Raw genomic sequence first — 14,339 nt, 5'->3', positions numbered from 1 at the left:
CCTGTAGTTTAGAGCCGCAGCACCGTCCTTTGGTGAGTCAGCCCATTGAGATATATGGGCGGTTTTACCCCACTCGCGCGCCAGCCGTTTTTATCATTTTGTGGGCGTTCCCACACATGCCGACTGTCTCTATGGAGACACTGCATGAAATAGGCCACACCCATCATGGGGGAAAGCTCTCCACACACACAGCGTCATTTCCCTTAGCTAAAAGCTGTTGTGTGGTGGGCTGCGCAGACAACAAATGTAAAAGAAATCAGCAGTTAAAGTTTTTTTGTACTCCCGAGCAAAACAAGGAAGGCATTGAGAATTGGCGAGAAGAAAAATGTGGATGCTGCTGTCAATGAAGTAAGTTGGAGTGTTCATCTTCCGTATATATGATCTTTGTGTGCAACATGCGACCATGCACGCGACATAGGAGAACGCCAGGATGGAGGGGGAAGTTTGTGTTTTCCACCATTTTGGCCGTGGTTTCTGAATGATGACGCGCTCCGCAGTGTCTCTATAGTCAGCTCTGCCATGGGGAAAAACGTGAACATAGTTGTGGGGGTTGCTTGCCATCCACCACAGTTGGCTTGTCTATAGCGCGGTTTTGCAATATGGCAGTTATTGCGACAGCCCCATTTATACGTCTAAAAATAATTCAAAATGTATCGGTCTAAACACAACTAAAAATGTTAAGATCAAGTTAAGAAAGAGATCCAAGTGTTGTTTTATAAACTAGGTTCCTACATGAATGATCTCTCAAACACACACACAGTCACACTAAAGCATGAGCAGAGATCAGTAATCAAAGAATTATCTTGTAAATTTAGCATTGCGTCATCAGCAAACATGTTAGTACGTTGTACGATGATGGCTTGGAAGTCATCTCTGACATCACTTCCTCTTCCTGTAACAGTGTTCAATGTTGGACAGTACAGGAGAGACGCCACACGCTCCTACAACAGCTACGAGTTCTTCAGACCCGACAATGAGGAGGCCATGAAGATACGCAAGTACGAACCAATCACACAGTGTCAGTGACTTGTGGGAACAGTGTATGATTTGACATGTCTCATCTTCTTGGAATATAAACCAATCAAAATGTGTTCTAGAACGATCGATCAGTGAGTTGTTGAACTGTAAACCAAGTCAGACTGTTTTTAGCTGTGACCAGCAGCTCTATAGAGAGCCAAAGTGGAACGTCACTTCCTGCTTCAGCACTGTACCAGAGATTTTCATCCGCCAGTTATTTTCCCATAGACATTTCGTAAAATGCGTATAAAAATAGTTTTACTTGTTCAAACCAAACGGTCCAGATATATTTAGAAACAGGAGAGATCGCATAACATTTCACCTGGACCAAAATGTTAAAAGAAATCTGGTTTAAAGAAAAAAAAAAATTTCGATCTTGTTTTTTAAGTTTTGGTCTGAGTGAATTCAGTCTAAGACTACACTTCAATCATGAGAGACTTGTAAGACATTTTAACAATCTTTATTGAATCAGAATTAGACAGTTTGAGTATGGCGTATGACTCCATGATGCGACGCTCCTCTTGCTATGAGAGAGGGGGGCGTCAGTGCTGTATGAGATAGAAAATCCCCCAAAGGCATGGAGGTCAAGTGTGTGTGTGTGTGTTCAAGCCAATTGGCTAAAGAGGAGGGGGGGGGGGACAAATTTCGAAATGCAGGGTGGCAGAGGCAGAGTAGGGTGGGCTGCCACTGCCATCAGCACACACTGTAGCTGTGTGTGCAGCTACAGTAACGCAAATTCACACCTAAATGCGTAATTGTCTTTCTGTGCACAGGGCCTGTGCCATCACTGCCCTGAAAGATGTGTGTAATTACTTCACCAGAGAGCCTGGTCAGGTGGCGGTGAGTGAAAACTAACATGGAATCCATTCATCCTTCCAGCAGCTGTGTAATATTCCCTGCTGTAGCCGGAAAACATTTTTTAGGTTCTGGTGCACGTCGGTATCATAGAGGCCATTTACACCTGGCGTTAACATGCGTTTTCTGCAATCTGATTACAATCAGATTGCAGAAATGGTTGTCCTCTCATTCCGCATAAAGTTGGTGTATCCAGATTGAGAGGACACATTGCATTTACACTTGTGTTCAATGTGTACACAATGCATCCCTGACCTAGCCTGGGTAAACCCAGCCTCCACGTGACCTCTATCTATGCTGTGACTGATAGCGCATAGATAGAGGTCGCGTGGAGGCTGGGTTTACCCAGGCTATCCCTGACCACCTCCGGAGGTTGTTTGGCCGATCAGATTGCAATCCTTCTTCAATGCGTTTTGGGGGTGTTTACACCTGGCATTTATTTATCAAGTGATAAAACACAATCTGATTGCAATCTGATCACAGAAAACACATGTTAGCGCCAGGTGTAAATGGCCTCATATAGCCATTATTGTTGCTATATTGTTGCTAATCTTGTTGATGTCCCCTGTAAGGTGTTTGATGCCACCAACACCACCGCAGAGCGCAGAGAGATCATCCTCGGCTTCGCCAAGGAAAACGGATACAAGGCCAGTCAGCGTGTTGTCGTTCTTTTTTCTCTATACGAGGAATCAGCGTGACGTCATGACGACGACGACAACAAACCCGACTTCCGGCGGGAATCCATGCGCCAAACAAACGTTAATATCTTAAAATCTATACGTGACATTGGTTATATTTTGACATTCTGAGTGAGAGTAGAAGAATCATAACAGTTTGATGTATAATATATGCATGTAGGCCTACACCACCACACAGCTGGGGCTAGAGTGAGCACTCAAAGCTGGCTCCATAGGGTCCCATTGCCGTTTCCCCCACGGAAACGCGGTTTGTTGACCAAAATGCTGCTCGGCTGATCCCTCGTATAGACACGGAAACCTGATCCCTCGTATAGGCACAGAAACCTGATCCCTCGTATAGACACAGAAACCTGATCCCTCGTATAGACACAGAAACCTGATCCCTCGTATAGACACAGAAACCTGATCCCTCGTATAGACACAGAAACCTGATCCCTCGTATAGGCACAGAAACCTGATCCCTCGTATAGACACAGAAACCTGATCCCTCGTATAGGCACAGAAACCTGATCCCTCGTATAGGCACAGAAACCTGATCCCTCGTATAGGCACAGAAACCTGATCCCTCGTATAGACACAGAAACCTGATCCCTCGTATAGACACAGAAACCTGGTCCCTCGTATAGACACAGAAACCTGATCCCTCGTATAGACACAGAAACCTGGTCCCTCGTATAGACACAGAAACCTGATCCCTCGTATAGACACAGAAACCTGATCCCTCGTATAGACACAGAAGCCTGATCCCTCGTATAGACACAGAAACCTGGTCCCTCGTATAGACACAGAAACCTGATCCCTCGTATAGACACAGAAGCCTGATCCCTCGTATAGACACAGAAACCTGATCCCTCGTATAGACACAGAAACCTGGTCCCTCATATAGACACAGAAGCCTGATCCCTCGTATAGACACAGAAACCTGGTCCCTCGTATAGACACAGAAACCTGATCCCTCGTATAGACACAGAAACCTGATCCCTCGTATAGACACAGAAACCTGGTCCCTCGTATAGACACAGAAGCCTGATCCCTCGTATAGACACAGAAACCTGGTCCCTCGTATAGACACAGAAGCCTGATCCCTCGTATAGACACAGAAACCTGGTCCCTCGTATAGACACAGAAACCTGATCCCTCGTATAGACACAGAAACCTGGTCCCTCGTATAGATACAGAAACCTGATCCCTCGTATAGACACAGAAGCCTGATCCCTCGTATAGACACAGAAACCTGATCCCTCGTATAGACACAGAAACCTGGTCCCTCGTATAGACACAGAAACCTGATCCCTCGTATAGACACAGAAACCTGATCCCTCGTATAGACACAGAAGCCTGATCCCTCGTATAGACACAGAAACCTGATCCCTCGTATAGACACAGAAACCTGGTCCCTCGTATAGACACAGAAACCTGATCCCTCGTATAGACACAGAAACCTGATCCCTCGTATAGACACAGAAACCTGGTCCCTCGTATAGACACAGAAACCTGGTCCCTCATATAGACACAGAAACCTGGTCCCTCGTATAGACACAGAAGCCTGATCCCTCGTATAGACACAGAAACCTGGTCCCTCGTATAGACACAGAAACCTGGTCCCTCGTATAGACACAGAAGCCTGATCCCTCGTATAGACACAGAAACCTGGTCCCTCGTATAGACACAGAAACCTGATCCCTCGTATAGACACAGAAACCTGGTCCCTCGTATAGACACAGAAACCTGATCCCTCGTATAGACACAGAAGCCTGATCCCTCGTATAGACACAGAAACCTGATCCCTCGTATAGACACAGAAACCTGGTCCCTCGTATAGACACAGAAACCTGATCCCTCGTATAGACACAGAAACCTGGTCCCTCATATAGACACAGAAACCTGGTCCCTCGTATAGACACAGAAGCCTGATCCCTCGTATAGACACAGAAACCTGGTCCCTCGTATAGACACAGAAACCTGATCCCTCGTATAGACACAGAAACCTGATCCCTCGTATAGACACAGAAACCTGGTCCCTCGTATAGACACAGAAGCCTGATCCCTCGTATAGACACAGAAACCTGGTCCCTCGTATAGACACAGAAGCCTGATCCCTCGTATAGACACAGAAACCTGGTCCCTCGTATAGACACAGAAACCTGATCCCTCGTATAGACACAGAAACCTGGTCCCTCGTATAGACACAGAAACCTGATCCCTCGTATAGACACAGAAGCCTGATCCCTCGTATAGACACAGAAACCTGATCCCTCGTATAGACACAGAAACCTGATCCCTCGTATAGACACAGAAACCTGGTCCCTCGTATAGACACAGAAACCTGATCCCTCGTATAGACACAGAAACCTGGTCCCTCGTATAGACACAGAAACCTGGTCCCTCGTATAGACACAGAAACCTGATCCCTCGTATAGACACAGAAACCTGGTCCCTCGTATAGACACAGAAACCTGATCCCTCGTATAGACACAGAAACCTGATCCCTCGTATAGACACAGAAGCCTGATCCCTCGTATAGACACAGAAACCTGATCCCTCGTATAGACACAGAAACCTGATCCCTCGTATAGACACAGAAACCTGATCCCTCGTATAGACACAGAAACCTGATCCCTCGTATAGACACAGAAACCTGATCCCTCGTATAGACACAGAAGCCTGATCCCTCGTATAGACACAGAAACCTGATCCCTCGTATAGACACAGAAACCTGGTCCCTCGTATAGACACAGAAACCTGATCCCTCGTATAGACACAGAAACCTGATCCCTCGTATAGACACAGAAACCTGGTCCCTCGTATAGACACAGAAACCTGGTCCCTCGTATAGACACAGAAACCTGATCCCTCGTATAGACACAGAAGCCTGAGATTGAAAATGCATCCTAACTGTGGTATAATTTCTTCTCCCCCTTTTCCCTCCCTAGGTTTTCTTCATCGAGTCCATATGTGACGATCCTGAAATCATTGCAGAGAATATTACAGTAAGTGTGTGTGTGTGTGTGTGTGTGTGTGTGTGTGTGTGTGTGTGTGTGTGTGTGTGTGTGTGTGTGTGTGTGTGTGTGTGAGAATGTGAACAGGGCGCTCCTGAAAAAGAGAGCATTGCTCTCAGTGAGACTCCCCCTGTATAAATAAAGGTAAAAACAACAACAACATGACTCTCTTCAGTTCACCAGGACGGCATGGTGGCTCAGTGGTTAGTGCTGTTGCCTCACAGCAAAAAGGTCACGGGTTTTGAACCCCGGTCCGTCCCAGGTCCTTTCTGTGTGGAGTTTGCATGTTCTCCCCGTGTTTGTGTGGGTTTTCTCCGGGTGCTCCGGTTTCCTTCCACCATCAAAGACATGTATGTTAGGGTTAATACTCCTGTCAGTGCCCCTGACCAAGGCACTGGCAAAAAGAACTGGAGTTGGTCCCCGGGCGCTGCACTGCTGCTGCCCACTGCTCCTAGTTCTAGGAAGGTTCCTAGTAGAGGATGGGTCAAATGCAGAGGATGAATTTCCCCATGGGGATAAATGCAGGATAACTTAACCACACTTCACGGTATCAAAGCAAAGAACAATATGACCGGAGCATCACCATGACAAGTTAACATATTTGGCATTAAACCCTTTTCCCCTCTCCATCGTTTAGTAGCCGTTCAGTCTGTAGTCAAGGTACTTAATTATAGGTTGGTTACTGTTGCCAGACAGCTAGCTAATGTGCTCTCTTTCTCTTTCTCTCTCTCTCTGTCTCTCCCTCTCTCTCCCTCTCTCTCTCTCTGTCTCGCTCTCTCTCTCTCTGTCTCTCTCTCTCTCTCTCCTCTCTCTCTCTCTCTCTCTCTCTCTCTCTCTCTCTCTCTCTCTCTCTCTGTCTCTCTCTCTGTCTCTCTCTCCACACATAGCAAGTGAAGCTGAGTAGTCCTGACTATGTGGACTGTGCCAAGGAGGAGGTGGTGGCTGACTTCCTGAAGAGAATTGACTGTTATAAGATGACCTACGTCCCACTGGATGACGACAAGGACAGGTAACAACATCCACAATACCAGTCTGACATTATCTGAACACAAAACATGTCAGATGTATTATCTGAGCACAAAATATGTCAGATTTATGATCTTGAACACAAAATATGTCCGATTTATGTGCGGGGAAAAGATCATACCCCAGTTTGGAAACACTACGTCTGTCCATCATCTTTTATCTTCAAACTCTTCAAACTGACCCAACGCAGCTTTAAACCTGTCAGCTATATTTCTGTCTGTATAAAATACACATGTCCCTGCCTGCTTGCCCTCTCAAACTCTGTGTTCTCCATGCAGGAACTTGTCCTACATCAAGATCTTCAACGTGGGCAGTAGGTACCTGGTGAACCGGGTACAGGACCACATCCAGAGCAGGATCGTCTACTACCTGATGAACATCCACGTTACACCGCGCTCCATCTACCTGAGCCGCCACGGAGAGAGCGAGCTCAACCTCCTAGGCCGCATCGGCGGAGATTCAGGGCTGTCGCCTCGCGGGAACAAGGTTAGGAGTCTGGGTCTGTGTGTGCGTGTATGTGTGTGTGCGTGTGCGTGTGTGCGTGTGTGTGTTTGCGGGTGGGTGTATCCTCTGATTGTATGTATTCATATCCATGTGTTTTGGAGTCATATTGTTCTGTAACGTAACGTGTCCTGAGTCAATCACATCCGATCTGATGCGCTTTCCGGTCTTTTCATAGGGATTGTAATTTCAATACATGTCCATTTTCATGGACGTTTAAATGTCCAATTAGGAAAGTGACCTTGATGAGAGAAAGGATCGAGGATTGATTTTTTTAATGCCTTAACTGCATTATTATGTTAGCGTGAAGAGAGGAGTCACCGAGTCAGGACAAGTCTAGTGTGCAACTAAATGCGTTAGTGTCTGATGGAGAATGAAATTCCACAGCCAAAAATTTACATCACATTAGCCTTTATTTGGACAATCACTAGTTATTAATATATTCATATACATTTCCATTTTAGTTACATATAGTTATGACACAGACATATTTCATAGTTAGATGACCTGTGTACATACACAGATAGACGTCATATTTAGATAACTTGTACCATACATTTGCAGCTCCTCTCGATCGCACACTGTGCCCTGTCACCTTGCCACAGTGCTCTCTTTGCAGGGCCAGAATAACAGATAGATTGAGTCTACTGAATGGCCTTCCAGTGTGCGTCAAGACAATCTGATGTGCGTCAAGACATGTAATCTGATGTGCGTCAAGACATGTTATCTGATGTGTGTCCTATAAGTGTCTTTGACTTTCTGTTCAATGTATGTAAGCCTGTGTATCCATCCTTGAATATACAAGAGTGCATCTCTTGGCCAAGATCTATGTTCAATACATCATATCAGACGACTTCTTCTGACTCCTGGCTCCATCATTTCATTTCAACTGGTTTCCTTCAAGTGGTTCACTGTTTACCTTTTGGCTGTGGAATTTCATTCTCCATCAGTGTCCTTTTCCCCACTCTGTTAAAGACACATCTGAAGTAAATGAATTTGAATGATTTGTATTGCTACAAAGATAATTTTCTTTATTATTATAAAAGGGAGCATATGGGCAATGTGGCATTGTGACATCATCAGTGATGTCATAAGAGCAGTGGTGATATCATCAGTGATGCAAAGTTGTGACATCATCAGTTTGTGACATCATCAGTGATGTCATAAGAGCAGTCTCTGACTTCTGTCTGTCTGTCCATCTGTCTGCCTGCCTGTGTGTCTTTCTCCCTGTCTTTCTGCCTGTCTGTCTGTCTGTCTGTCTGTCAGTTTGCCCGTGCTCTGGGGGAGTACATGCGTGGCCAGTGTATCAGTGACCTGAAGGTGTGGACCAGCCACATGAAGAGGACCATCCAGACCGCAGAGGGCCTGGGAGTCCCTTATGAACAGTGGAAGGCCCTCAATGAGATAGACGCTGTGAGTGCTCTTACTTTGTTCATACTGTATGCAAAGAACACGAGAGGAATACATTTGGACTCCAGTAACTGGGATCCATTCAATTCAACTTCTCATTTTCAGCAAAGGTTTTTCTTATTTAGACATGACATGATCGCACGTGACAAACATGTGAAAATGCTGTGTCCAATTTTTGCTATTGTGTGACATGATCCTTTTGTGGCGGAGGAATGAATAATCATATTATTTGTATTCACACCACACACTTCAGTTCAGTTCAGAGTTTGTACGCAGACTGTGTTGTCTTTTGATGTGTGGGCAGGGAGGACAGTTGTGTGTGTGTGTGTGTGTGTGTGTGTGTGTGTGTGTGTGTGTGTGTGTGTGTGAGGCAGAGAGGCTTACAAGTCGTTTTTTGCCAAGTCCAAGTCAAGTCTCAAGTATTTGAGATCAAGTCCAAGTCAAGTCTCAAGTCTCTTATGGATGAGCGTTCTATCATCTGCTGCATGTCATCCAGTCTGCTTAGAACACTGCAGCTAAGACTAAGGGATTCAAAGCATGTACTGTATTATCCTCACTCCTTATCTATTAGAATACAGTATCAGCATTGATTGGATGACATCAGTAGATATTTCCTTCATGTTAATGCACCAAAAAAGAAGAAGAAATAAATAAAGATTGTTGAGTCCCAAACCTCAAGTCCAAGTCAAGTCTCAAGTCTTTGAGGACGAGTCTCAAGTCAAGTCTCAGGAGTCACTGTGAGTGAGACTTAAGTGTGACTCAAGTCCAAGTCCCAGGTCCAAGTCCCCATCTGTGGTGTGAGGGAAAGAGAGAGAAGAGCGCGATGCGTACACTTCAAAGTTCTCACTTCTTCTCTGCAGTTTGTGTGTCTTCTGACTCTGGCTGTCTTCTCTGTCTCAGGGGGTTTGTGAAGACATGACGTACGAGGAGATCCAAGAGAATTACCCAGAGGAGTTTGCACTGAGGGACCAAGACAAGTACCGCTACCGCTATCCCAAAGGAGAGGTGAGGAAGGAGACTATTTTCACCCTGTGTGTTTATTAAGCAAAGGCTTTTCACACTTTATCCTTCACTACGTTATTCACCTTATGTAGCCCCGCCCACTTGACCCAGCTGTGTTATGACTTCCTGTTTGTTTTACCTGCTCAAGGTGTGTTCACACCGAGATATTTATTTTTCGCTCTGTCGCTCAAGTCAACCCTTTGGAATCGCTCTGTCGCTCTGTTTAAATCGCTCATCAACAGGCACACGAAATGACGGACATGTGGGGGATATAACGTTACGCAATGTCATGCTGTTTGTCCACTACGCGCCACCGTCATTGTTTACAAGCTAAAGCCTATCAGCGTGCTCCTAACGCGAGCTCCATACCGGTAGGACAGACTTCACTTCATGTCAGCTGTCAGCCTGTCAATGTGGTTTGTTGCCACACAATAAACCAGCGGTTTGTTCCAAGCCAGTGTGATCCTTGACTCGCTCTCACACGGCAGCCAATCAGCATTGAACAGCGAGCGACTGATGCCAGCGTATTTTCGCTCGAGTTGGAATATTTCATCTCGAGCGACGAGCGAATTTTCTCCATATCGCTCTGTCTCTGCCGCTCGGACGCCCAGCGATTTTTCTCCCAGGCGAATATACGCTCAATCGCTCGTTTGCATTGACTTTGTATGTAAACTCGATGCCAGCGAAAAACTTTAATAGGTCGGTGTGAACGCACCTTCACTAGTACTGTACTTTCACAGGAAGTGTCAACACAAATAGGAAGTAACTGGCTGACCCCTGTGTTGGAACATAAGGTGAATACTAAAGGTTTTCATCATAGTATACTGTATACAATTAGTATACAATTCGTGTACATATGAGCATGCAGAGATATAGAGAGCCAAAGTGAAACGTCACTTCCTGCTTTCTCCCTGTACCAGCGCTGCGAAAAATATGAATGGCGGTGGACGGAGAATAAGGTTACTTTTTTGATCCCGTTTGAATTGTGCCAACGCTAATTTTGTCAATTTAAAACATAACTTTGCATGTCAAGAAAGTCACAGTTTGTCGTCAAACTGAAACGTAGGGGTTAGTTTCGTATAAAAACTACAACATAGCTTGTGGAAGCTCGTGGCATGTCGCCGGTCTTCAGCTTTGCCGGTAGAGAAAGTGACGTCACTTAGGCGACAGTGTATGTAGTCTTTCTGATTTATAACTTCTAGTGCAACAGTTTGGCAACAAACTGTGACTTTCTTGACATGCAAAGTGACTTTTTAAATTGACAAAATTAGCGTTGGCACCCGTGGCACAATTCAAACGGGATCAAACACCGCCATTCATATTTTTCGCAGCGCTGGTACAGGGAGAAAGCAGGAAGTGACGTTTCACTTTGGCTCTCTATATGTATGTCCCACCATTTAAATGTGTGGATAAAACAATCTGGACAACCCCGTCCAGGATATAGGTTTGATGGATACATTGCCCCTGCCGGACCACAGTCCCTTCCCTGCCGATAGACTCTCTCGCTGCTGAAACTCCCAAGCAGTCGAAATTTTACAAGTGTCACAGAAACATTTCAAAGCCACCTACCAGAGCAGAAAGCTTCCTCTATTCCTCTAAATACTGACTAGTAAATGTGTGCATGCATGTGTACTGTGCACAATAACGTGTGTGTGTGTGTGTGTGTGTGTGTGTGTGTGTGTGTGTGTGTGTGCGTGCGTGTGTGCGTGTGTGTGTGTGTGTGTGTGTGTGTGTGTGGGTGTGTGTGTGTGTGTGTGTGTGTGCGTGCGTGATGCTACCAGTCCTACGAGGACCTTGTCCAGCGTCTGGAGCCGGTCATCATGGAACTGGAGCGGCAGGAGAACGTTCTAGTCATCTGTCACCAGGCCGTCATGAGATGTCTGCTGGCCTACTTCCTGGACAAGAGTGCAAGTGAGAAGAAAGAATACATCCCAGTCTCTAGCCTGGGTAAACCCAGCCTCCACGTGACCTGCTCTCAGACCTGCTCTCAGTCACTACTGTAGTGTCACACACTGTAGTGACTGAGAGCAGGGTAAGCCTGAGAGCAGGTCACGTGGAGGCTGGGTTTACCCAGGCTACCCAGTCTCCTCCTCCTCATCCTCCTCCTCCTCCTCTACCACATTGTTGATAGATGTGAATGAGCCTTAGATCTCAGATGTTTTATCGACACTTTGTCACGTACACTTGATATGAAAATGAGACTCATGAGGATAAACTGTTGAAGTTTGGTAGCTCTCAGATTACAAAACAGGATAATGGATGATGGTTTTCTCAAAATGCATATCAAAGGGTGAGGACCAGAGGGGGGAGTGACATTTCGGGCCAAAATAAGTTAACTAAATGAAAGCTCTCAATGAGCTCTTTCTCAGGAGGTAGAGCTCCTCCATACAGATACATTATTTCTCAGGAGGTAGAGCGGGTCGTCCACTAATCGCTTTGGATAAAAGAGGTCGGTGGTTCGATTCCCGGCTCCTCCTGTCTGCATGTCGAAGTGTCCTTGGGCAAGACACTGAACCCCAAATTGCTCCCGATGGTGTGCCAGCACCCTGCATGGTAGCCTGCCTCCATCGGTGTGTGAATGGGTGAATGTAGCTACTGATTGTAAAGCGCTTTGGATAAAAGCACTATATAAATGCAGGCCATTTTACCATTTACTTTCTATTGACAAAAGAGCACATGTGAATTCTAAACCAACCCAGAGTTATTCATATATATATTTTTCTTTTTAACTATTTGGGGCCGGGCCTTTTGGCCCTGATGACTCCCCCCGCAAAAAATAAATGAATAAATGAATATGAATCTGAATCAATAAAATAAAAAAGCTTTTTTTTTTAAATTAATATCAAAATATTGTTCATTATGTCATCCACATGTTCATAAGTTTTCATATTAAAGTTGAATTAATAAATCAAGTCGGGACGAAATAGGCATAGGGTATTTCTTTTTTGTTTTGGCTCTCCTGTAAAGTTGATCAAAATGTCACTTACTCCCCTCTGGTTCTTAGCCTGGGTAAACCCAGCCTTCAACATCACGTCACACAGGCATAGCCTGTAGTGTACGTTGACTGATATAGTACATGGAGGTCACGTGGAGGCTGGGTTTACCCAGGCTATCTGGTTCTCACCCCTCCATATGAACCATTTTGGTATCAAACTAATGTTGCCTGTCTGTCTGTCTGTCTGTCTGTCTGTCTGTCTTTCTGTCTTTCTGTCAGATGAGCTGCCCTACCTGAAGTGCCCTCTCCACACCGTTTTGAAACTCACACCCGTCGCCTACGGTCAGTCTCTGATGACCTTCCTTTCATGCCAGTTGCGCTATTCACCTTATGTAGAAGAGACAGTCTGGCTTGAGAGACCAACAGGAAGTGTAAACACAATCGGACGTCCTGATTGTGTTTACACTTCCTGTGACTCATAAGCCTATAGTCTGACTCAGTCAGACTAGTTTGAGCAGGTAAAACAGCCGGCGTCTTGAACAGGAAGTTGTGACACAAGTGGGTGGGGCTACATAAGGTGAATAACGCTCTTTATCGCACACATCCGGCCATAACCTGTCTCTTTCTCCTTGTCTCACAGGCTGTAAAGTGGAGTCTGTCTTCCTCAACATTGAAGCCGTCAACACGCACAGGGACAAACCAGATGTGAGTACCGATACGAACACTGAGCACAGGGATATCGATGTTCAGCACACAGAGCCACAGTTTATTTTGTACAGTATATCTAGGGGGTGACTAACTTATTATCGTTTGGCAACCTTGTTCTCCTAATTAATAGCCCAAATCATCTTAAATTGGTACAGAAATTAGCTAATAAATCAGTCAGCATGTCTGATGCTGCATTGTGCACATTATGCTGGTCAGTTAGATTGCTGCAGAAGGCTAAACAACACTTAAGAAAATATTTTTAGCTGAAAACTGAAAAAATGCTCACACTCTTTAAAAGTGTCTAGACATTATTCAGACTTATATTAATGTTAGTATGTGCCCCAACACACACGCACACACACGCGCACACACACACACACACACACACACACACACACGCACACGCACACACACACACGCACGCACACACACACACACACACACACACACACGATCAGCTTGTCATCACTGCTCTCTTTTCAGAACGTGGACGTGGACAGAGACCCAGAGGAGGCATTAGAGACGGTCCCAGAGCACATCTAGAGGAGACAAGACAGGGAGGAGGCGTCCTTTCATCTGCCTTCATGGAAAGGGGCCTATTTTATTTTGATTTGTTCTTAACTGATCACTGTTGTCGTGGTCATTGTGAAATGGAGAAATTGGTTTGTGATAAAAGAAAAAGAGACATTTCTCAGATGGCAGCCTATACAGAGGCAAAGTGAACGTCACTTCCTGCTTCAGCACTGTACCAGAGATTTCCATCCGCCATTTATTTCCCCATAGACATTTCATAAAATGTTTATAATTTTTTTTTTACTTGGTCAAACCAAACGGTTCAGCTAACGCTATAATCGGGAGAGACCGATAGAACATTTCACTCGGACCAAAACTTAAAAACAAAACAAAAAATATTTTCTTCAAACTCGCATTTTTTTACGTTTTGGTCCGAGTGAAATGTTATGCGATGTCTCCTGTTTCTAAATAGATCTGTACCGTTTGGTTTGAACCTGTAAAACTATTTTTACAAGCATTTTACGAAATGTCTATGGGAAAATAAATGGCGGATGAAAATCTCTGGTACAGTGCTGAAGCAGGAAGTGACGTTCCACTTTGCCTCTCTATTTCTGTTGTAATGCACTTTATAATGCAGGACTCTGGCCACCTGCCTGTGATGTGAAGACAAGGGTT

General features: G+C 45.2%; 1 protein-coding gene across 2 annotated transcripts in view; it reads left to right on the top strand.

Annotated features, from left to right (window-relative positions):
- Positions 1–13,912, top strand: part of LOC310794726 (6-phosphofructo-2-kinase/fructose-2,6-bisphosphatase-like) — a gene marked incomplete at its 5' end in the record, with an annotated part of 25,200 nt that extends 11,288 nt beyond the window's left edge. For both annotated transcript variants that reach the window (XM_083656746.1, XM_083656747.1), the window contains 12 exons: positions 902–998; positions 1,791–1,857; positions 2,445–2,519; positions 5,504–5,560; positions 6,457–6,578; positions 6,874–7,081; positions 8,363–8,509; positions 9,407–9,511; positions 11,290–11,419; positions 12,723–12,785; positions 13,084–13,148; positions 13,635–13,912. In XM_083656746.1, coding sequence (XP_083512872.1) covers positions 902–998; positions 1,791–1,857; positions 2,445–2,519; positions 5,504–5,560; positions 6,457–6,578; positions 6,874–7,081; positions 8,363–8,509; positions 9,407–9,511; positions 11,290–11,419; positions 12,723–12,785; positions 13,084–13,148; positions 13,635–13,694 — 1,196 coding nt within the window. In that variant the 3' untranslated portion in view covers positions 13,695–13,912. The remainder of the gene's footprint in view (positions 1–901; positions 999–1,790; positions 1,858–2,444; positions 2,520–5,503; positions 5,561–6,456; positions 6,579–6,873; positions 7,082–8,362; positions 8,510–9,406; positions 9,512–11,289; positions 11,420–12,722; positions 12,786–13,083; positions 13,149–13,634) is intronic.
- Between the last annotated feature and the right edge of the window lie 427 nt (positions 13,913–14,339).

Source organism: Poromitra crassiceps (assembly GCF_964638095.1).
Source record: "Poromitra crassiceps genome assembly, chromosome: 20".
In the NCBI taxonomy this organism is placed as follows: Eukaryota; Metazoa; Chordata; class Actinopteri; order Beryciformes; family Melamphaidae; genus Poromitra; species Poromitra crassiceps.
This window is presented reverse-complemented; position numbering and strand designations above follow the sequence as displayed.